At 42.6% G+C, this 21,677-nt stretch overlaps 1 protein-coding gene across 2 annotated transcripts in view; it reads left to right on the forward strand.

The window, feature by feature from the left end:
- The window catches only part of S100PBP (S100P binding protein), a 28,667-nt gene extending 7,244 nt beyond the window's left edge, over nt 1-21,423 (forward strand). For both annotated transcript variants that reach the window (XM_066573801.1, XM_066573791.1), the window contains exons 3-7: nt 3,308-3,399; nt 6,513-6,610; nt 8,809-8,893; nt 20,452-20,731; nt 21,271-21,423. In XM_066573801.1, the coding sequence (XP_066429898.1) occupies nt 3,308-3,399; nt 6,513-6,610; nt 8,809-8,893; nt 20,452-20,596 (420 nt within the window). In that variant the 3' untranslated portion in view covers nt 20,597-20,731; nt 21,271-21,423. The remainder of the gene's footprint in view (nt 1-3,307; nt 3,400-6,512; nt 6,611-8,808; nt 8,894-20,451; nt 20,732-21,270) is intronic.
- The last annotated feature ends 254 nt before the right edge of the window (nt 21,424-21,677 follow it).

Genomic DNA, 21,677 nt, shown 5'->3' on the forward strand with positions numbered 1-21,677 from the left:
GGATTTAAATCGCGGCATGCTGCGATTGCCATGATTCTCTGCAGTGAGCCTTATCTGTAAGATGGGCTAATCAGAGACCTGGCAGTGCCTCACCCCTCCTCCCCCGCGGTAGAATATCGCTAGTGATATTCTGCCACGGACGTGGGCAGGGGGGCCCAAGACTGTCCTTTTCAAGGCTAGACTGTCGTGTCCTCTAACTAGTGCCTGCTCCATCCTGTAGTTTTGTTCTGCTATGAACATATCTGTGAAATATGAGGCATACAACAGTATTGAAAATCCGCAGTGTATTCTAAAATCCACATTGAATTTGTTTTTCTGTCTTATGTTATTTGGGTTTGGTATATCCCATTACTGTACTTTCTTGCAACTATTCTGTGTGGAAAATCCTCCACATCTGGACATGGCCTAAGTGAGCGTATGTGCTGTATATTCATTGCACTAAGTATACATACAGTTGAAATGGTCCACAGTGGCTGGTCAAAGTATACATTTTAGGGTATGTATAACTTCCATTACAGAAAATCTAAATCTTGATGTGGATCCACAACCTTTCATTTGAAGGGATGAAAAATCCACAGCATAAATTGACATGCTATGGAAATAAAATGAACACCGCTGGTCAACTTGACGCTACATTCTAAATCCACAGCATGGCAATCGTTTAGTGTGAATTTTTTTCTATCTTGTTTGGATTTTCTACTGTGGAAACCCTGCAATGGGTATGTTCACAAGGTGGGAATATTTCATGTGAATGCTGGCTCTAAAAACACCTAGAATTCACTGTTTTCTGCACACGGATTTAGCTCAGTCAATGGGTAAAATCCACGGGTGAAATTCGAACATGGAAAACGATGTTTCCGCCTCAAGAAATGACATTCGGTGAGCATTCTGCAGCTGAAAATTTGCAAGAGGTCTGCCATATGTGAACTCGTAATTGATTGCAGTTGTCATAGCCTTTAAGTTTGTGTCCACATGGGGAACCTGCTATTAAAAAAGGTCGACATGTGAAATTAATGAGCAGAGGATTAAACTGAAAAAATAGGTATACTTTGTGATCACCAAATACAATATGGAAAATGCTGTATTTACAAGTAAATGTGTTGAGGCATGTCAGCAACGCCTGTACTCTGCACTTGGAGCAGGCTGCTGATTGCTGTCCAGTACAAAGTGGCCATGAATGTGACAATTGCTATAGATATCTGCTACAGACAGACTAAGCAGTGAATCTTCGAGTGGATCTGATTTTGTCACTTGGCAGAATGCCTGTACCAGCAGTGTTGGTGAATAGTTTGCAGCATGTAGGAGGATTTGTTCAAGGCCAGAAATGATGTCACTGTTCAGCTGTTATAGTAATATTATAAATGCTTTCCCAAGTAAAAGTATCTCTCCCGCTTGGAGTCCTATTAGATATGCAGAAGGGTGTTCAATGCCAGTTGAATATGATACAATCATTATAGCCCAACTGTCTTGGTTCTTGTCTACAACATTCAGCAATGAACATTACACTCCTCTAACCTTCGGGCAAGCTAATGCCATATCGGGCAACAGTTCAGCTGGAAAATTAAGATGATATCCAACAGTGTTGGGGGGGTTTGGGTAGCTGAATGATTTAAAGATACAACCCTCCATATTGGTGCTACAAGACAAGTGCTGTTTCCGCCCCTGGACGCTTGCCTAGGATTGCATTACACTACGCAATCCTAGGCAGACGGCCGTGGTTTGTCTGCGCGAAATCTCGCACGGCAAACAAACTGCGGCATGTTCTAATTCTGTGCGGGGCATGCGCCGGCAGCCGGCAAATGAAAGAGCCGGAGCTGCGGGAGCGGGTGAGTTCCGCGCTGCTCTCTGCAGGCGCTCTGGTCGGGTCCAGCCCCGAGAATTCTCGCAGCCGGATCCGACTAGGCCGTCTGCAGGTGGCCATATTTTTACTGTGTCTGTAATGACCTTTCCCCTAGATACTATGTATTGCATAGTTTAAATTCAAACAACATATATATATAATTAATATAAATTGCCTATAATCGAATATTGCCCTTTACAGTGGGCAACAGCAAACCTCACAGGAGTGTAGGCAGGGAGGTGTTCCATTTTTTTTTTTTTCTATTGATTGACAGGTCATAAATAGATCGGCGGGGGCCTGCCACTCGGATCCCCACTGACCAGCTGAATTCTGGTGTCACTGTTGCTATGGTCAGTGGAAGAAGTAGAAAGCTCTGACCATATTGCAATGGCCTAGGTTAGTATTGCAGTGCAGCACCGTTTTTGAATCAGTGGGAGCTGCACCTGCAATACCAACCTGGCCACTGCACTATGGTCGGTGCTATCTGCTTGCTCCACTGATCATAGCAACAGTGGCACCAGGAATCAGCTGTTCGATTGGTGCCTACCACTAATCAATAGAGTCCTGGAATACCACTTTAAAGCTATATTGAATTCGGTAACAGCCCACTCGATGTACAAAATTTTAAGCCGCTTTTCAGTTCTCCTAACTTAGGCAATAGGATTGCCTTAAAATTTCATCTTCCCTTCATTCCTAAAGTGACCTCTAGATTTCACTGTCAAGTTGCACACGAAAATAGCACATGTTAAACTAATTAAAGGGTTTTGCCTTTGGGTAAAAACCCGTCCCCCACCTGGGCCATGCTTACAATTAAAAATTAGGGTATATTTGTCTGTCCTGGAGTCCCGCAATGCAGCTGAAAGTCACCACCTGTATTCGATGGTGAGTTCTGGGTGGTCAGACAACAGAAGCATGTGACCACTACAGCCAATCTCCTAACATCATGGCGCTCGTCTACCCGTAAGTCGCAATTACTGGCAGCGACTGTCTGCTACGTCCCAGGGCTCCAGGAGAGGAAAGTATACCCTCGCTTTTTATTTTGCACAGGGTCCAGCTGGGATACGGGGTTTTGTCCTAGAAGCAAAACCCTTTTGACTAATTGCCCATTTCAATGAATAGAAGTGTGTTTGTATGTGTTTTTGCTTTTTTTTGCGCAAGAATTGCTCACAAGTAGTACAGTGAAGCGCACGCATGCGAACTTAAGTGCACTTTTGCCTGTGTGACATCGGCCTTGGGATGTGTTCCAGTGTGACCGATTCTGCGGGGTCTTTGACATGCATGTTAATTCCACATCAAAGCTGCTGCTGAAAACTGCATGTGTTTTTACCATGAAATATTACGATTTTGTATGAGTTTTTCAATTGGCTTCCACAGATGAGACATGTGACTTCAATTTAAGAATGAATAACATGTTAAAAGCTCTATCTAGCTATTACATTTTTTCTTTTTTCTTCCCCCTTAAAATAGACTGTGGCCCCCTCAAATTGCAAGGCTAAAGCTTCCGTAGATCCAGGGAAAGAAAATCCAATAACTGCAGCAGCTCCAAGAACCTCTTTCAGGTACCATATGTTATGTGACTAGTGGGATCTAATGGCTGCTAGATTATTGGACAAAACTGTAAAATGTAAGGTACATTTGCCCAGGGTAGTTCACATGTGGTAAAAACACCCAAAAGCCACATTCACAAAATTGTGTATTTGCGATTTAAAAACCTGCAAAAAATGCCCCCCTTTTTTTTTGGGTACAATTTTTAACATATCCAAATTGCCCCATGTAAAAACACCCTTACTTGTAAAGATGTAAGGCTGGATTCACAGCTGCGTCGGAACTTCCAGCTGGAGGTTTCGTTGAAGATCCAGCTACAAATGCCAAAACAAAAAGCGCAGCACTTTTTTTTTTTTCTTCTGCCTGAAAACCATGTAGCTGGGTGGAAGGCATGCGGACCCCATTGACACACGGAACCGGTCGGCCATGGGGATTCCCCTTTCCTGCTTCCCAAATGCAGCAGGAAAACTGTATCTCCAGCGCAGATGTGAAAGCACCCATGAAGGCCTTGAAAATATGTGGGAATCTTATCTTTTAGAAGATCTGTTAGCATAACTGTTAAGCAGTTTTACCGTTCGGCTCCAGAGGTGTCTTTCAACGTTTTTTAAAACCCTTCAAGGTAAATTAAATAGAATAAAAATTACAAAAATTCATTATGGTTTGAGGAAACTGGCTTAAGGAAAGCCAAGGCTAGATCCCATTCCTCCTCCTACATTCGGTAGAGCCAGAGCGGATTCCTGCAATTTACATAAAATAAGTGAGACATCAAAGATCAAACCTCCTGCAACCATTGCTGTAAGAACATAAGCTGGTGGTTGCAGCATTGGGATCTGGGAAATCTTTTTTCATTGCATTCTATGGGCTCACTCCTCCATGTGGAAGGTACTTGGAATCGATTTGGTTATGAAGTCATCCTTGCAGATCATACACCCATGCATGCTGTCTCTCTTCTCTCTGGCAGATAGGATCTTTCAACAAGACAATGCAACATTGTCACGCTGCTAGAAATGTCGGACAGTGTTTTGAAGAGCATAACCAAGAGTTCCAAGTACTTCTCTGGCCCTCTGACGCTCCAGACTTGAACCCAATTGAGTATTTTTGGGGCCACCTAGATCATAATGTTAACTTCGTGGATCATCCCCACTCACCCTCCAGCATCTGTGGCATGCACTGCAGTCAGCATGGCTCCAGATACCTGCGACAACCTAAGAGCACCTTATTGAGACACTCCCAGCCCATCTAGCTGCTGCCTGTGTAGCACATGGCAACTACTCTGAATATTAGCAGGGGATCATAAAAATGTGACTGGACTTTGTATTATAGGCCCGCAAATGTTTTTTCCCTAAATGGAGCAGCACATTCATCTGGTAGACTTTTTGTTCCCTGCTAAAGAACTAAGGGGTGTACGAGATAAGAGAAGTTAAAATCATATGTAGTTGATTTTTGCATCATTGATTATAGACAAGTAAACCCTGCAATTTACAGCTTTCGGGCTTATTTAGACGACCGTATATCGGCTCGGTTTTCACGCCGAGCCGATATACGGTGTCCTTGTCTGAGAGGAGGGGCGGGGGTGGAAGAGCCAGGAGCAGGAACTGAGCTTCCGCCCCTTGCCACTATTTGCAATAGGAGGGGGTGAGATGGGGCAGAGCTAAGTCTCGGTGCTTAGCTCTGCCCCCGTCCAGCCCCTCCCATTGCAAATAGTGGCGAGGGGCAGGGAAGGGCCGGGAGCTCGGTTCCTGCTCCTGGCTCTCCCCCCTCCCCGCAGACAAGGACACCGTATATCGGCTCGGCGTTAAAACCGAGCCAATATACGGTCATCTAAATAAGCCCTTCTAGTTAATTTTTTTTTTCTGAGTAAGGTCCAATGTCCATGCCATGTGTGGATTTTCAATGCGGATATCCATCTGCAGCAGATGCACTGCGAATCATCTTTAAAATGATTTTTTTAATGGCTTGTGGGTGATTGCAGATTGTGTTGTTTCATCTCCCACAGAGATGAATGGAGCCACATCTGCATGAAATCATTGATAAAATAGAGCATGCTGCAATTTTAGATCTGCGTGGGGAATCTGCAAAGCACCTAAAAATCAAATCTGCAGGGTTTAATTCAGTTGCGGACGCCCCATTGTTACCTATGGGCGGCTAGAGCTGTGGATCTCCTGCGCAGATTTAATAAATCAAATCCTCATGTGGATTTTGGGCCTAAGGCTCAATACTTGGCACCTCCTGGTATATATACTGAGTGATTTAAAAAGAATGAAGCAAAACTTAAGTTAGCTAATTTATTCTTACATGAATTAATACTATTATCTTTATTTGTATAGCACCAACTTATTCCACAGCCATAATGACATGAAAAGATATAATTTTGAAACAGTCGGATAACCCATTTAAAAACATTCATCTCAATAGGCTTTCGATGTGCATAAATAACAAACCACCATATATACTTCTCTCCCTGCTGAGTCCAGCGCCACCACTCCTTCCTTCTGACGTACAGCATGTGTCAGGCTGATGCAGCCACCGACGGGGCTCATACTGAGTTATAATATTACTATTTTTGAAGGTGTGGATGTGGAGTTCAGCATTCTGAAATCTTGAGATTGATGCATTTGTTATGTCTTTCATGTTTGCTGTGGGAGATTTATGAGAAACAAAAAACCCCAAAAACTTTAGTGCACATTAAACATGTGGATCACAAGTCCTAAAACAATCAAGCTGTCTTTTAGATGCTTTGTGATAACCGTTTCCTTTACATAAGCAATTGATTAGAAGGATATTTCCCATAAGTTCACTGTGCAGTCCTAGCTAATGCTCTAGTCTTCATTGTGTGAATAAGAGCCTGTATTCGTTGGTTCCAGAATTCATTGATTGTTTTCTATGCTAAAACAGTGCTTGTAAGACCTCATGTCCACGGGCGGGTTGGAGTCCGCAGCAGAATCCGACCCTGCCTGCTGCGGCAGAGGACACTGCAGCTACCTGCCCAGGTCTTCCCTGCGGATGTGTGCGGAGGCGACGGCCGGCGTGCCGTCACGCATGGACAGTAGAGATATTCTACATATATTTATTTACTTTTGTGGTGATTTTACTTTTTTTTCCCCCCATGTAAACTTGTGTATTTTAGAACCTATACCTCGGATTTTGAATTGGAGATAAATAAAGACTATTACTGTGAACGGGTGTTAATGCATATTGAAGGCCAAGGAGAATGTAACTTAGACGGTAATAAACCTACCCTATGTATTGTATAAAGAAATGTATTTGTGTAACTCCAAAGCATACTTAACTTTTCAGACTACTTGGGGCTCATTCACATGGGCGTATGAGTACAACGATGCAAGTCTTTCAGCGCTGTACTGATTGCAGCCCATTCGCTAAGCCGGCAGAGATCGCGTACGGGCTGCAGTAGGCGCTGTGCATGCCCAGGATTCTGACGTCAGACATGCGCAGTGTCTCTTTTTTTCCAAATTTGCTACTCTGTGCATAGCGGGGCTGCTATCTATTTGCAGGCATTGCAAAGTAGTAGAGTTTCCATACACAGCCCTCTCCTCAAGGGCTGTGTATGAAACGCAGAGAAATAGAGCATGCTGTGATTTCTATTTTTTTCTGTTGCTACAACATATCGGTTTTTGTTTATTTATATATATTTTATTTTTAGGTGAAAATTCTATGCGATGAATTTAAAGTTTACTTTTAAGAGGATCCACTCAGGGTTGTTGCTTTTGGCAAATGTACTGGTTTTGGTATTGTTTATATGGCGGTTGTCTTAGCGGTGAGACAATTGGCAATTATCTTATTAAAGGGGTTTTGCCAGAACAATGGAACTTATTATTCTGTTAAAACCCCTTTAAGCGGAAAGTTAAAACTCCACACCGCAGACTCAAGGGGAAGAATATAAGGGCTCTCCATAGACACTGACAGACATGGTGAGATGCTGCTGCAGTAATACTGTGAGTTCTGCTCCTCAAACTACTAATCACTTGTTGGTTGTCTGATCAGTGGCAGTTGAATACCAGGGATCACATGACTGATGTTCAGTACTATGGACAGACCAGTCAATAGACTATGCCATTCCATTGTGCAAATAAAGGCGACTGCACTGATATGAGGGGCATATGAGCAGAAGGTTAAAGACCTGTTAATTACAAAATAGTATGATTCCCTGTTTTATAAGTAATCGGAACAGTAGAAAGTAAACACCCTTCTTTAGAATTTTTGTTTTAAAAAAAAAAAAAAAAAAATTCAACTAATGACAATGACTATAGTGGCTGCCCATATAGATCTCGTACTACAGTGAGTGCTACACAGACTGTATTTGAGTAATGTAATTTCTCCTCCCCACCCCCACCCCCGCCTTCCTCTTTTTCTTTTTCTGTATCCTCTCCCACTGACTTGAATTGGTGAGTCTCAACCACAAGTTAGGTCAGAAGGGTGCAACATGCCATGCATTTTTTTTCCTTATGACTTGCTTATGTCATTTTTTTTTTTTTTTCTTTTTGAAGTCTTGCCACGTAGACTACTATGAGTCAAGCTGTTCTCTGAGCCTAGTCTGTCTCTTACTTGGACAGCACAAAGTCTGAATATACGCTTGTTTGCCTTCAGCCTAAGGCTGGATTCGCACTACCATATTTGCGCACACAATTCGCAGAGAATAGAACCCATTAATTTGAATGGGTTCATTCATGTGCATGTATTTAGCATGTGCAATTTCTTTGCACAAAAAAATATGCGGTATGTTCTATTTTCCTGCACACTTGCGCAAGGGAAGAACATTTTAAAGTCATGAAACTAATTGACCATTTCAATGGATGAGAGCATTGTTGCATGTTTTTTTTGCACGTGCAAAAAGTGCAGTAAAAAATGCAGTTGCATGTGTAAGTGTGCAACTTCTGATGTGCAGAAATCCGGTGCAAATGGGTATATTCTCATGTAAATCTGGCTTAACTCTCAGTAACATCACACACATCCTCATAACAGAGGACACTGTAGAAATCCTGAGCAGTGTCTGAATTAAATAATTCGCCATTGGCTCCAGTGGAGTATTATCTATGGGAATGTGTGTTCTACCCTTTTTTTTTTTTTTTTGCCTCACACTCTGCTCTCTATAGACTTCAGTGAGCAACATGAGCCATTATTCTACTCCACTTCCTGTTCTCTGCTTTATCTCAGTTACTAGAGGCAGGTATCACTTAATTGCTGGCAGTGAACAGCAAATTAGAAGGAAAACTCCTTGTGGCCAACACTTCAGAGCGTTTTTTTTCCCAGCACTAAAAACGTAATTTTAGGTACATTTGCACTTTTGCTAATTATCATGTTGGCTTTTCACATACATATTGTATAAGCACAAGCTTTTTAAACTACTTACATATTGGATTTCAAATTTAGTCGATTTCTGCCTGACTTTCTTTTCTGTTGTACAGATCCTCGTTCTGAACTGGCCTCATTACAGAACCACATCAGCTGGGAGAATCAAGACTGGCCGCACCCATCAAATTTTACCAAAAGGTATGCAGCGCAAAACACTCTAGACCTGTCAAAAGTCATACTTAACAGTTGGAGGTGGGTGACTAAACTACAGCCATCTACTGCGATGCGCACAAATATGAAATCCATTCCTCCCAGAATGGGTTCAGTTACACAACAATTTTGTGTTTTTTGTCTTGTGGTTTAGTTTTGTTCTCTTTTCTCGTAGCATCACTGCAATGGGAGGAAAAACTGCAGAACGCTGTCTTTGGGCGTTCTCTCGGAAAGCCTCACCCATTGTTTTAAATGGAATCTTCAAAGACCTTGCATACCATGCTAGTTGATGTTTCCCATTGAAGGCAATGCGGAAACACCTGCGATCCCATCATGCGCCAGAGGTTCACAATCTCACAAAAGCGATGCAGTTTAATGAAAAATACATGAAAATCGCATAGTGCAAGCTCCCATATGAATGTAGGCTAAGGAGAAGCTAAGCTAGTCGTGAAGCCTCATGCATATCGCCATTAGATATCTGGCTTCTTCAGGTGTACCAAATGTTTGAACTGTTCGTTTATTCTTGCACAAGAGGTAATTGTATAATGAGGTTTACCTGACCAGTGAGCAGGCATGGGCTACAAAAGCAGGGGAGGCAATATACATATTAATCAAGTGTATGGCTCATAATATATCAGAGACATGAGCACTGGACCAAAAGATGTTACTAATACGTTGGCGCACAAATGCACTAATATGTTTGGAAATACTACAGAACATGGCTATTGGTAGATTATTCCAATAATCTTAAAGTTGACTTTACAGGAAAATGCCATTGATCTATCCAGAGGATAGGTCAACAATAGTTAATTGGCTGGGGTTCGCCGCTTCTGTGGCTGAGCTTCCAGTTGAGTTAGGGTAGTAGGGTACAAGGCTATATGGTCTAATTAAAATGACTTGGGAAATATGGGTTTCCTACCTTTAAAAAGGCACCTCTGTTTGGGCTTGGGTCTTCAAAGGGAAGTAGGATACCAAGCTATATAGTGTAATTTAAAAAAGGATGGGGTAGAATTCAGAAACAAATGGAGCATAAAAGGAAAATCTGTAACTGAACAACAAGCGAGAACCTCACGATTCTTGCTCTTCATTCAGTTGTTTGCCCTTGTTTAAACCGAATGATTGTTCTGTTTTGTTCATTTGAACAATTTTCTGATTGACAATTGTTCAGTCTAAACAGTACAATAGGGTAAGCCTAATGATCCTCATCCTATGGCGATTGAGGATAAAGGTCTTATGAATCTCCAGTGAAAAGACTGCTTCGCTCCATATCGGACACACTTTCTACTGTCTTAAGGCATAATGTACATTTGTGTCTTGCGCTACCTGTACATGGGCGTAGCGATATCCCGTGGCGGATCTCCATCGCGGGAGCTGCCGCCGGGGAGCAGGAGACAGCTGACAGTTCACAGCACTGAGCCTATCTGACAGACAGGCAAATCGCAGCATACTGCGATTCTAATCACGCGAGCGGAGAATCACTACGATTCTCCACTCATGGACAGCGGGGCTGCAGTTTCCATAGCAACGCTATGGAAAGCTTGCACTGCGTTACCCGCAGCTGGATTATCGCCACGGATAACGCAATGCAAAAACGCCCGTGGACAGGCAGCCTTAGTCAGAGATAAGTCGGCTTACAGAGATGAGCGGTGCTTGTAAATATTGGACCTGCATCATTGACAGGTCTACTGTTATGAAAAGCACAACAAGGTGTAAATGTGTCCACTATGCCTCTGATAAACTATTTACAATAGCTGTGAAAGAGACTTGTGCTGTTATCAATGTCTGAACTAATTTTATATATAATTTTAGAAAAATCATCTTGCAATGTCCCAGACCCAACTTTATAGGGTTTGATTATAAATTGCCATCAAATGCAGGTGCTGTGTACCATTCTTCTGTGCATAGCTTGTTTCTGTTTTGGGGAGCACAACTCTAGACCAGGGGCCTGGCTAAATAAAATCTCAAAGAATTAAGATACATCTTTCCATTGGGTGTCCTCCTTATAGAATGTAAAGTAATGAGAAGACCTTATCCATGGTTTCTGTTTCTGCTCTTTGACCTTGCTAATCTTAAAGGTTGAGGCCCCCATTGAGTCTATCTTGCCACTGCTTTGTGAGCTGAAGTGTAAGACACTTGTAGAATCATCAAGAGATTCTGAATCCTCTCAAGTACTCCATTCACATGTGAACCCCTATCTCCCTCTGTTAGTTCAGGGAACTCCATTTTCACATACTATGTCAGATAATGGCTTCTCAGTCATAATATTTTCTGTAGCTGTGGTCACATCCTAAAAAGCGAGCAAATAAAAATGCAGTTGGATCAGGCCACTTGCAGTCTCTGTGAAACAATACCGGCCTGTACTTGTTGCAGCATTGTTGAATGGGGCAATCCAAGCAGTTCACCACACATTACCTCCATTCGATTGACAAGTTGGTCTGTCAATCAAATATGACATCAGAGTAGAGTGTTGAGGGGTTATCTGACTCTGCACCCTTTTTGTGCTACTCCTCTTTTTTTCTGTTTGAGACTTGTCCCTGCAAAAATAGACAACAGAGAGAGATCCACATCTGGTTCGGTTGCAACAAGCTTAACTGTCATTACTTCATCCAAGGGGAATTGGGCTGCTGCATCTGCTCTCCAGGACCTCAGAAGTTGTCTCCTTGGTATAAGCCTGGACTTTGTTTAGCTCTTCCTACACAGGTAGTCATTAGAGATGAGCGAGCACACTCGGATAAGGCAGTTACTCAGATGAGCATCGCTCTTCTCGAGTAACTGCATTCTCGTCCGAGCTGGCTCGGGGGGGGGGGGGGGTGGCGGGGGGGGGAGGGAGAGAGAAATCCTGCCTTATCTGAGCCTGCTTGCTCATCTCTAGTAGTCATCAAAGACAGTGCTACTGCGTTTTGGATTGGTATAACCAAGGACGCCACAAAGCTTTTACTATGCCAATGGGCTTATAATTGTGGGCGATGCTCAAGGAGTACCTGGACCTTGTGTGTAGCTTACAGTCTTGCCTCCAGCCATCTAGCATGCCTCAGTGAGTGCCTTCAGCTCCACCTCCTGGGTGGAAGTGGTTGTCCTAGTACTACGTCACCTTGCATAGTCAGAGCATATTTGGTCTTGCATGACCCAACCCTGTAATATCTGAAGCGGTCTCAACAAAAAACCTCTCCCAATGGTGAGATTAAATGGGGTTAGGAGAGCACCCTGTGTTTTAGTGTCAAATGAAGAATTTCCTGAACTTCATAAAGGACCAGTAGAATTAAATGTCATTCCAGGATTAGATCCGTGAAAGATACAGCAGCAACTATGACCCTAATACAAGAAGGGGCCAGTGTCTAGATGTATAGCAATAAACCACCTATGGCTTCCAACGTGACATGTTCTAACTAAAATTTGTTTATTTTGAAGGTATTACTTTGGCAATTGAGTGCAGACCTCCTACTTGTAAAAGACATAGGTCCTTATTTATTGTCAGACATTCAGTCCACGCAAGTAGTGTTAGTTACTTACATCTAATGTGACGTACGTGCAGTATATATTAATAATAGAGATGAGCGAACGTACTCGGATAAGCACTACTCGTCCGAGTAATGTGCCTTATCCGAGTACCGCTGTACTCGTGCTGAAAGATTCGGGGCACTCCGCTGCTGACAGGTGAGTCGGAGCGGGGCAGAGCGGGCGGGAGAGAAGGTGAGAAAGATCTCCCCTCCGTTCCTCCCCGCTCTCCCCTGCAGCTCCCCACTCCGCAGCGCGTCCCGAATCTTTCAGCACGAGTACAGCGGTACTCGGATAAAGCACATTACTCGGACGAGTAGTGCTTATCCGAGTACGTTCGCTCATCTCTAATTAATAACCTTTATTCCATTAACTCTTAAAACACTCATGATTGTTACCCAGATTAAAACTGTAATAAACTTTAAAAGCGTTTTGTCATTAAAAGAAAAAAATTCTATACTTGCTTATTCCTCCATGCCGTCTTCTTACCACATCTTCTAACCCAGCTTCCCCTGGCTCCTCCAGGCAGCCGGTTCCTCTTCCTGTTATGTAGCGTCCATTCTAGGCATTCTGCTTCCTGCAGGACAATGTATGCTACATTACTAGTAACGTAGCGTTCGCTGCCTAGCAGGGAATGGTGAATTCTCGGCAACCTGCTTTAGCACGCATGCGCTGGGTCTCACCGCTAGTGTTCATATAGTATATGAACACTTGCGGCGAGACACAGTACATGCTCAGTCACGGCAATGGCCCAAGCCTGCACGATAAAACAGGCTACCGAGGGTTCGACATTCCCTGCTATGCAGTGAACAGTACGTCACTAGTGACATGGCATACACTGACCTGCAGGAAGCAAAATGATGTGAATGTAGGCTACATCACAGGAAATAGAAGAATCGGCCGGCTGGAGGTGAGGGGACCGAAGAGAAGATACTTGGGAAGATATGGTAAGAAGATTTCCTGGGAAGAAATAGGCAAGTATAGGATTTTTTTTCTTTTTTCTAATTACAGAACCCCGTTAAGTAAAGTCTTATTAATTTTGATTGTTTTTCAGGCTTCTCAAGTACTCCATTAACTCATTACTGTTTTATGGTTCAAAAGTATTTTGTTGAAGAATTTGCATGGTACAGAAAGGAATAAGTTACTTTCATTATATTCAACAACAATTGAGTGATACGATGCCTTATTAGGCTTAACTTACAGTAACATTTTACTGTGTTTTTGTTTTTTGTTTTTTTTTACTTTGTTTTATTGATCACTTTTGAGTTTGGCATATACGTACATTCCAAATTACAAAGTTCTGATTTGTTTCTCAATATCCTTTACAACTTCTATTGTCCGTTGCATATATCCCATATACCATTGTAATCACAGTAGAACCTTTTCCAGTGAAAAATCATGAACAAGTCTGCATTAGTATTTATTTGTTTTTCATGGCTATAACATAGCATTAGTGTTAAGGTAGAGTGGTACCTAAGGACCCCTGATTTTTTTTTTTTTTCTGATTTTTTTTGTTTAAACTTTGCTGAGCATCCTCTGTGTTGATAAATGACCTTTCCATATGGTAACACAGTATTGACCAATCCTTTCCATCCCGATATGGATAGAGACTCATCAGCCATCTATTTCAAGACAATTGCTTTCCGGGCCAAAAACGCCTCCCTTAAAAATAAAAAATGTAAAAAAATTGCATGTGATGAGGCCATTGTTATTCATCCACTAAACCAAATATTGCTATTTTGGGATCTAGAATGAGTGTGTATGGGGAGGGTAAAAGCTCAGATACAAATGTTATTACCTTTGTCAAGAAATCCCTGATGTGTGAGCAGCTACATAACCTGTGCCAGAAGTCAGCGTTCCAACGGTGACCTCTGACATTCTGATGTCTGAGTCCTACCCATTTTATGTAGTCGTATGGGTGTAAGAGGATTGGTGTATGATGTACAGTTGTATTAACTTATTTATGGCTGGGAAAACCCGCAGATGGGACTCTTGTATGTTTTCCAGTCTTCCAATGTCATTTCTGGGATGAGTCTGCCATTTACCTTGGATTGTTAGTGTGGTATGAGCTTTAGTGCATTCTGGTCCTTCCAAGTAGCCTACCAAACTTTTTGAACTTGCTGTATCAGCCAAGAAGTGATTTTTGCCAATTAATATATAGGTCAGAGTATTGAGTGAATGTGTCAATAATATTCATGGCATGAGGAAATTATTGGTCTGGGTTACGGAGAAAGAGTATCACGTCGTCCACATATAATCTGACAACACTCTCTCCCACCACTCCCCCAATCAACGCTTGTAACAGCAGGAGTATCTCTTAATCAGATAGCCACGGCCTCGATGGCTAGTGAGAAGAACGCAGGGGGGAAAAGTGGGCATCCCTGCCTGGTAGCCTGCGAGGGAGAGAAAGCTGCAGAAGGGATCCCATTTACTTGGACGTTGGCATTTGCTGATTTGTAGATTAGTTTAATCCATTTTTGGAACTGTGGGCCAAATCCAAATCGATGGAGGCACGCTTCCAAAAAGTTCCACTCTGGAGAGTCAAATGCCTTTTTAGTGTCTAGTGATACCTGATTGAGTCTGGTAGCTAGAATTTTAGTTAGTATTCTGTAATCCACATTTGCTAGAGCTATTGGGCAGTATGAGCCACAGTCTAAGAGGTCCTTGCCTTGTTTTAATAGTACTGTGATGATGGCATCGTAAAATGGGGAAAGGAGAGAATCCATTTCCAGAGCTTGTCATAGGGTATCACACAGCAAGAGGGGGAGTTCTGTGTATTTTTGGTAAATCTCTTTCAGGAGACCATCTGGTCTGGGGATTTGTTTATGGCCAGATCATAAATTGCTTAACGCACTTCCTCCAGTGTAAATGGGGCATCAAAGAAATTCTTTTGGGTATAGTTGTGTTGTGAACTGATCTATAGAGATCAGAGTAATACTCTTTAGGTCGATCTGTGATGGCCTGTGCCTCTGAGATTTCTACTCCTTGTGCATTTTGGATTTTTAGGACTGCATTGGTCTGGTTATCCTGCTTTATTAAGTTTGGTTAGGAGATAACTCGACTGATTCCCTATTTTGAAGTTCTGCTGCTTCGTAAAAATGAGCTACTGTGTGATTTTAGTGTATTTGGTGCTTGTATAGTCTTGTTAGGCCTAGCCAATTTATTTTATTGGTTTTAGTTGGTTAGGATATATATTCTTTTGCAGCACCTGCCACCCATGGTTCTAATAGTCAGTCTGGGAGGTAGGTTTTTTGATAAGGTGAATTTTAAGGCAGCCGCCCTGAACGTATGCTTTGAGGGAATCTCATTTAGGCTGGGGTCACACAAGACAGAATTTCAGCTAAATGGCCGCACCGAAAAACCGTGAATTCCGCTTGAAAAGCACAGCTTCAAAACCCGCGGATTTTGTAGCGGTTTTGCCGTCGGCATTCTGCTGTGGCTTTCTCTCCCTGCTGCGGAAAAGAGAAAAGAATTGACATGCTGCAGAATTGAATGTCAGTTTTCATGTGGCTTGGCCGCAGCATGTGGATGAGATTTTTGCAAAATCTCATCCACTTTGGCTAATCCTGAGATTAGGAGCCGTGGGCGGAATTGCCGTGCGGGCTTTCCGCATGGCAATTCTGCAGCAATTCCGACTCGTGTGCACCCAACCTTAAGGGGTACAGTGCATTAATGGATTTGCAAAAACTGTGCTATCTGATCTGATATGGGTCCTAGGTCCCGCAGCGATTATCCGTTCGTAGGCATTAGTCCTAAAAGATTTTAGTTTTTGTTTTTCGATGGCATTGTACAGATAACGGGTCACATTGAAGGTGAAAATTAAATCTTATTTGATTTCATTTTTGTCTTTTTTTTATTGCTTTATTTGTAGTGTAAATATACTATGGGAATGGGTTCCTCATTTTTTGTTTCAGACATTTTGATATATAATGTGTATGGTTTTGGATTATAGGGCGCATAAACTATGGTTTTAGTTGGCGATGGCTTTGAGTTATTTTCTTTTCTTTTATTCTGTAATTAATAATTTTTTTTACTATCTATGTCCCCCATGACATCATATAAGACCTCCTGGGGGACATTCACTTTTTTTCTTTTTTTTTTTTTTCTTTTTGACTTTTTTCCAATCACTGGCAGAGCTGATCAGGGTCTGCTGGGACTCTGTAGCTCTGCTGTGCCAGAGGTCACCCGGTGGTCACTGACTGCCGGCTCATGTAGGGAAAGAAAGATTTCCACTTTCACTTTTTTAGTACATAGCGTTCATTGAGCACTGTGTACTAAATAAAGGAGGCAGAAAGGGTTAAAGCCCACTTCTCCCCCCTTCCTGGTTATCAACTGACTGATTTGCAGAAGCAGGAGACTTTATTCTCCGCTGTAATTTTACATACGGCTGGGCTTAAAGCCCGGGACCAAGCGCTGTAAATTCACAGCGCTTGGTAACTAATGGGTTAATTTTGGCCTCCTAGTGGCATTACTAAGGTCTTTGCTGTGTCCCCCAATGAACAAGACAAAAGATTTTATGGTAAGTAACAAATCTTACTCGGGTATGCTTTTATCAACAGTCATACAAAAAAAATTGTGGGAAAGAGAGGAGCAGAATAATTGTAGTGCTGTTCTTGGTTTACATTGGTAAAAACTGACAGGTTCCCTTAAACCCGTGCCGTGGCGGCAAAGGGGTTATGGGGTTACAATTGAAAAATTAAGTACGTTAAACACTGGTTATTAGCTGATCCCTCTACCTAAATCAGAGGCACATGTGGCACACCTTCTGGATACTGATACTCTATGGTCATTACTAGAGAATCCCCACCTGTACCCCAGTAAACTTTTAAACTGGCTGAACAAGTTTGGAGAAATGCCAAATTTTCACACAGTTTGCAATAGAACCATTTGGAACGACCCATGATGCCTTGAAGTTACTGTAGTGTCAAAAGCCCATGTATGGCTGCACTTTAGTGTCCTTGCTCTAGGAGACGGATATATAAATGACTATTTTTTTTCTTCTCAATGTACAGGCAAACCATGTTGGTTCATATACCCCCTATTTTAGATGCTAACAAGTCAGACCTGCATTAAATGCCTAGTTTCCATCCCCTGGACTGGACTTACAATAGTATTTCTCATTATCTGTTAATCAGAACTCTTTGCTCTCCGGGACCTGGGTGCCCTGCAGCATTGGAAAGCCGGAAAAGGCTGATACTGAGTTTAACAAAAGAAAATTATCAAGAGGTTTTAGAATCTGCTTCCTTGATGTATTATGCAAGTATGTATCATATTGTCATTGGCTGACCAGAGTTAACGAACATTGTCTGCTACAAACTACATAAAATGAGTGGCTGTATGCTCAGGCATTCAGCAGAGAGCTTCTGGCATATCGTCTACGATGGTCTGGTCATCTAGGAGCTGTGGATAGCTATTTCTTCTGAGGTCGTAAGTACCCATTTTTTTTTTTCTTCTCCCCATTGTCCAAAGCTGTGTTTGAAATTCTTGAGGCATTTGGTCATTGGTTCAATGGTCATTCATGGGTTAACACCACTTTAAGTCTGGAACTTTTAAAGCAGCACAGACTTGATTGACCTATTCTTGGTAGTGGGGGGATTTGGGCATTCCCTAGAGAACATATTTGGTCATTGTGTCCATATGCTTTTGCTAGGATAGTGTGAGCAATGAGTGACATAATACCTGACTCCGAATCAAAATCATGTACACGAGGCAGACTGAGGCTTGTCGCTAGTCTACCCCATGTATCTAACAAATTGCTCATGAACGGTGTTAAATTAGATATTTGTCGGAATGCCCGGCGAGGCAGCCAAAAGATATCCTGGGCCTTGTATGGTGTAGAGTCTTGCTCCATCTCTACCCATAATTTGGTGGAGTCATTATTGATGAGATCCAAGATGCATTTAAATATGCCAGCACCATGGTATAAGGCGAAGTTTGGAAAGACTGCCCCCTCCCCTCTTCCTGGGATTCTTCAATGGCAGAAATTATGTTCTGTATTTGTTGCACTTCTTTCTGTATAAGGGACATGGCCTGCTTATTACTGGTAGATGCTGACAGGTTTTGAAAGAGTGTCTTACAGATTCCTAGTGGGAATAGCTCTGTGAGCCTTCCAATCCCACTGTGTAGCTGCATTGTGTTCAGGGGAGGACTTACTGGATGATGGACAATTGGGGTTTACTGGTGATGCTGGGTATTGTGGATTAATTAATTTTGGTGTGGATGTGTGGAGGAGATCACACTCCTTCCCACCGCTGGTGCTTTCCCCAGTGCCTGGGGATTCGGAGCACTGGTGAGTGTCAGGTGTAGTCTCTGCAGGCACTCTTGGGAGCTGAATCCCTTTCTCTAGAGGAGCTGAAAAAGCTCTCCAGCTGCCTCGTTTCACCTGTGGCTCATGGCGAGAAATGCTGCCTTTGCAAAAGTGAAAGTTTCCTGATGTGGTCATTCTGAGCTGGTTTGTAGCGGGAGCTCACACTGTGCGCATCCTACTCCATTGCCTGCGAACCACGCCCCCTTCTCATTACTTTATACTCAGGAACACATGCAATGGCAAGATGTTACTTAATTGTTTGAGATTTTATTTGGCCAGGCCCCTGGTATAGAGTTGTGCTCCCCACAACAGAAACAAACTATTCAGAGGAATGGTACAAAGCACCTGCATTTTGATGGCGATTTGTAGTCTAACCCTATAAAGTTGGGTCAGGGGGCATTGCAAAATCTGTTTCACAGTTCTTGTTAAATAGTTTATTAGATGTATACTGGAAATATTTAGATCTTGTTTTGTGTTTTCATAGTAGTAGACTCTTCACTGATGCCAGTTTGATACTTACAAGCACCTCCTCAACTTTGTAAGACTCTGGCAAAGACACAGCCCAAGACGGTCCAAGAGTGTCTGATACGGCAATCTTATGGTGCAAAGCAGTCTTTTCAATGGACAATCATAAGACTTATCTTTATTCGCTGGAGGATAGGAAACATTAAGCCTACGCTTACTCATCAGAGGGTATGCAGCTGGAAGAATGCTTGCACAAGGAGTCAGGCATATGTTAGAATTATTAGACAAGAAAGCAATGTTAAAATATCTCTTGCTTTTATGCTATATTTGTTTCTGAATATGGAGGATGCTCGCCTCTTGGATCAGTGGATCCTGCTGCATTCAGCTCATGTATCTGGGGGTAGTGGAGAGTGAAGAAGGTGGCCATGTGCCCTGCCCTCGACAGTGTAACAGAGAACGGCTTCTCCTACATTGAACTGCACTTTAACTGAGCTGTTCCTGCTGCACTCAGCGCCCACTTCAATGGGCTGTACAAGAATGTACAGCGTGATATGGGTGGTACGAAACCAGCAGACGGTGGCTCCTGCTACAATGACTGTATTGCAATGTGGAGGCAGAGCCGGCTACTATAGGTCATTAATTATTAACAGTAGTCCGCTCTGACTGTATATTGCAAGGTCAAACACCTGATCATGTTGGGATCGATTTGCCAAAGCCAGTTTTCGGCCACCAACAATTGTATGTTGCCTTCTTTAAAAGTAGGGAAAAAAGCAGATGTGAAAGTAAAAGTTTTGGATTCCCCATTGCACAGAAGATTAGTGAAAAACAGTGACAAAGTATTAACTCGGAATGTTTATCAAGAAATATTTTAATTACATGCGCTAACAATAAAAAAAAAAAGCCAAGGCCAAAGGCTTAGGAAAAATTCCGCCAGGGTTTATGAAAGTAGGCCAGTGGGGCAACACACAAAGGGACCTCCACTTTGGTTTGCCCTGGGAGTTCTGTATATTTCAAATAATAATTGTAATACAACAGCATCAGCTAATTCCACTAAGTAATTTTTGTGAACATGGATATTTATATAAAACATTGCAGTAGTTATCCTAGGACAAGAACTCTGTACTATAAAGTGCATCTACCTAAGGGCAGTCCATTAACAATATTACAGACCAAAAATGTTGTGTGTTGTGCTCATTGTAGCTACTCTATTTCAACTTGTTTATTGGAAAATGTATCACCCAAATTTTGTGACATTTGTTACTTGATCTATTGTCTTTAGGAATCATCCTCGATCTGGAAACAAGCCATCTAAACGTATCACCTTACAGCAATGGGTGGCAAAAAATGGAGGACCTAGTGAACGCTTTAAGAACTTTCCAGCTACATTCCAAAGAAGCCTAATTCCTGGTTCTCTACCGTCTTAGTTCAGAACTACTCCAGATAATTTGAATCTTGAAGATTCTTTTAAAAATGTTTGTTGCTTATCTACTGGGAAAAAAATATATAAAATTAACTAAAATGTTTACAAAACCAGCAGGTGCCGCCTGTTATAGCCTAAGGCCTCCTTCCCACGAGCGTGACGGGCTCCGCAGCGTAATATTCCGCTGTGAAGCCCGTCACGGCGCCCCCCAGAGCCCCTATACTTACCTGCGGGAGATAGCGTGAAATCGCTTCCCCGCCCACCACCGCCGCGTCACCGCTCGTCACCGCTCGTCACCGCCCACCGCTCTCGCGTCACCAGCCGTGTCACGTGACGCGGCCGGACCGCGTCATTTGGCGTCATATGACGCTCGGCGGTGGGCGGGAAAGCGTTTTTTCACGCTATCTCCCGCTGGTTACAGCGGGAGATAGCGTGAATGGACGGCTTCCATTGACTGCAATGGAAGCCGTCAGTGCGTACAGCCCGTCCTCACCCGCAGAAAATAGAGCATGCTGCGGGTGAGGACGGGAGAAATCGCGGTGCGTAATTCCGCGGTGGAATTACGCATCGTGAGCATGGAGCTATTAGGTTCAATAGAACCTAATAGCTGCGTGCAACGCAGCGGATTTTCGCCGCGAATTACGCGGCGGAAATCCGTTCGTGGGAAGGAGGCCTTAGTGCCATGAAATTTTTCATTTTTGTATAGAATATGGGGTCGTTTAATATATTGAGCTCCATATAATTTTGTTTTTATTAAATTTAACCATGAATTTTATGACCTGTGAATATATCTTGGTTCAGCTGCTCAGTTATAATAAAATTTACATTTTCCGAGTTGTGTCCGCCTTATAATTGCCCCGGTATTTCCCAAATTGGCATATATTTAGTCAGTTTGATGTGTTCTGTTGTATCTCATAATTTTTTTTTCTTATTGTCATATAAATTGAATCTCTCTTAATTGACTTTCCAACTTGGTTTTACAAATCCATCTGTTCTTTTTCCATGATCCAGTTCACATCTTTCCACCTTTTTGTCTCTGTACTGGGCTTGGCCCTGGCTCACGGATTACGTCGGTTTAGGAGAGA

The sequence above is a fragment of the Eleutherodactylus coqui genome, chromosome 1 (assembly GCF_035609145.1).
Source record: "Eleutherodactylus coqui strain aEleCoq1 chromosome 1, aEleCoq1.hap1, whole genome shotgun sequence".
Taxonomy (NCBI): Eukaryota; Metazoa; Chordata; class Amphibia; order Anura; family Eleutherodactylidae; genus Eleutherodactylus; species Eleutherodactylus coqui.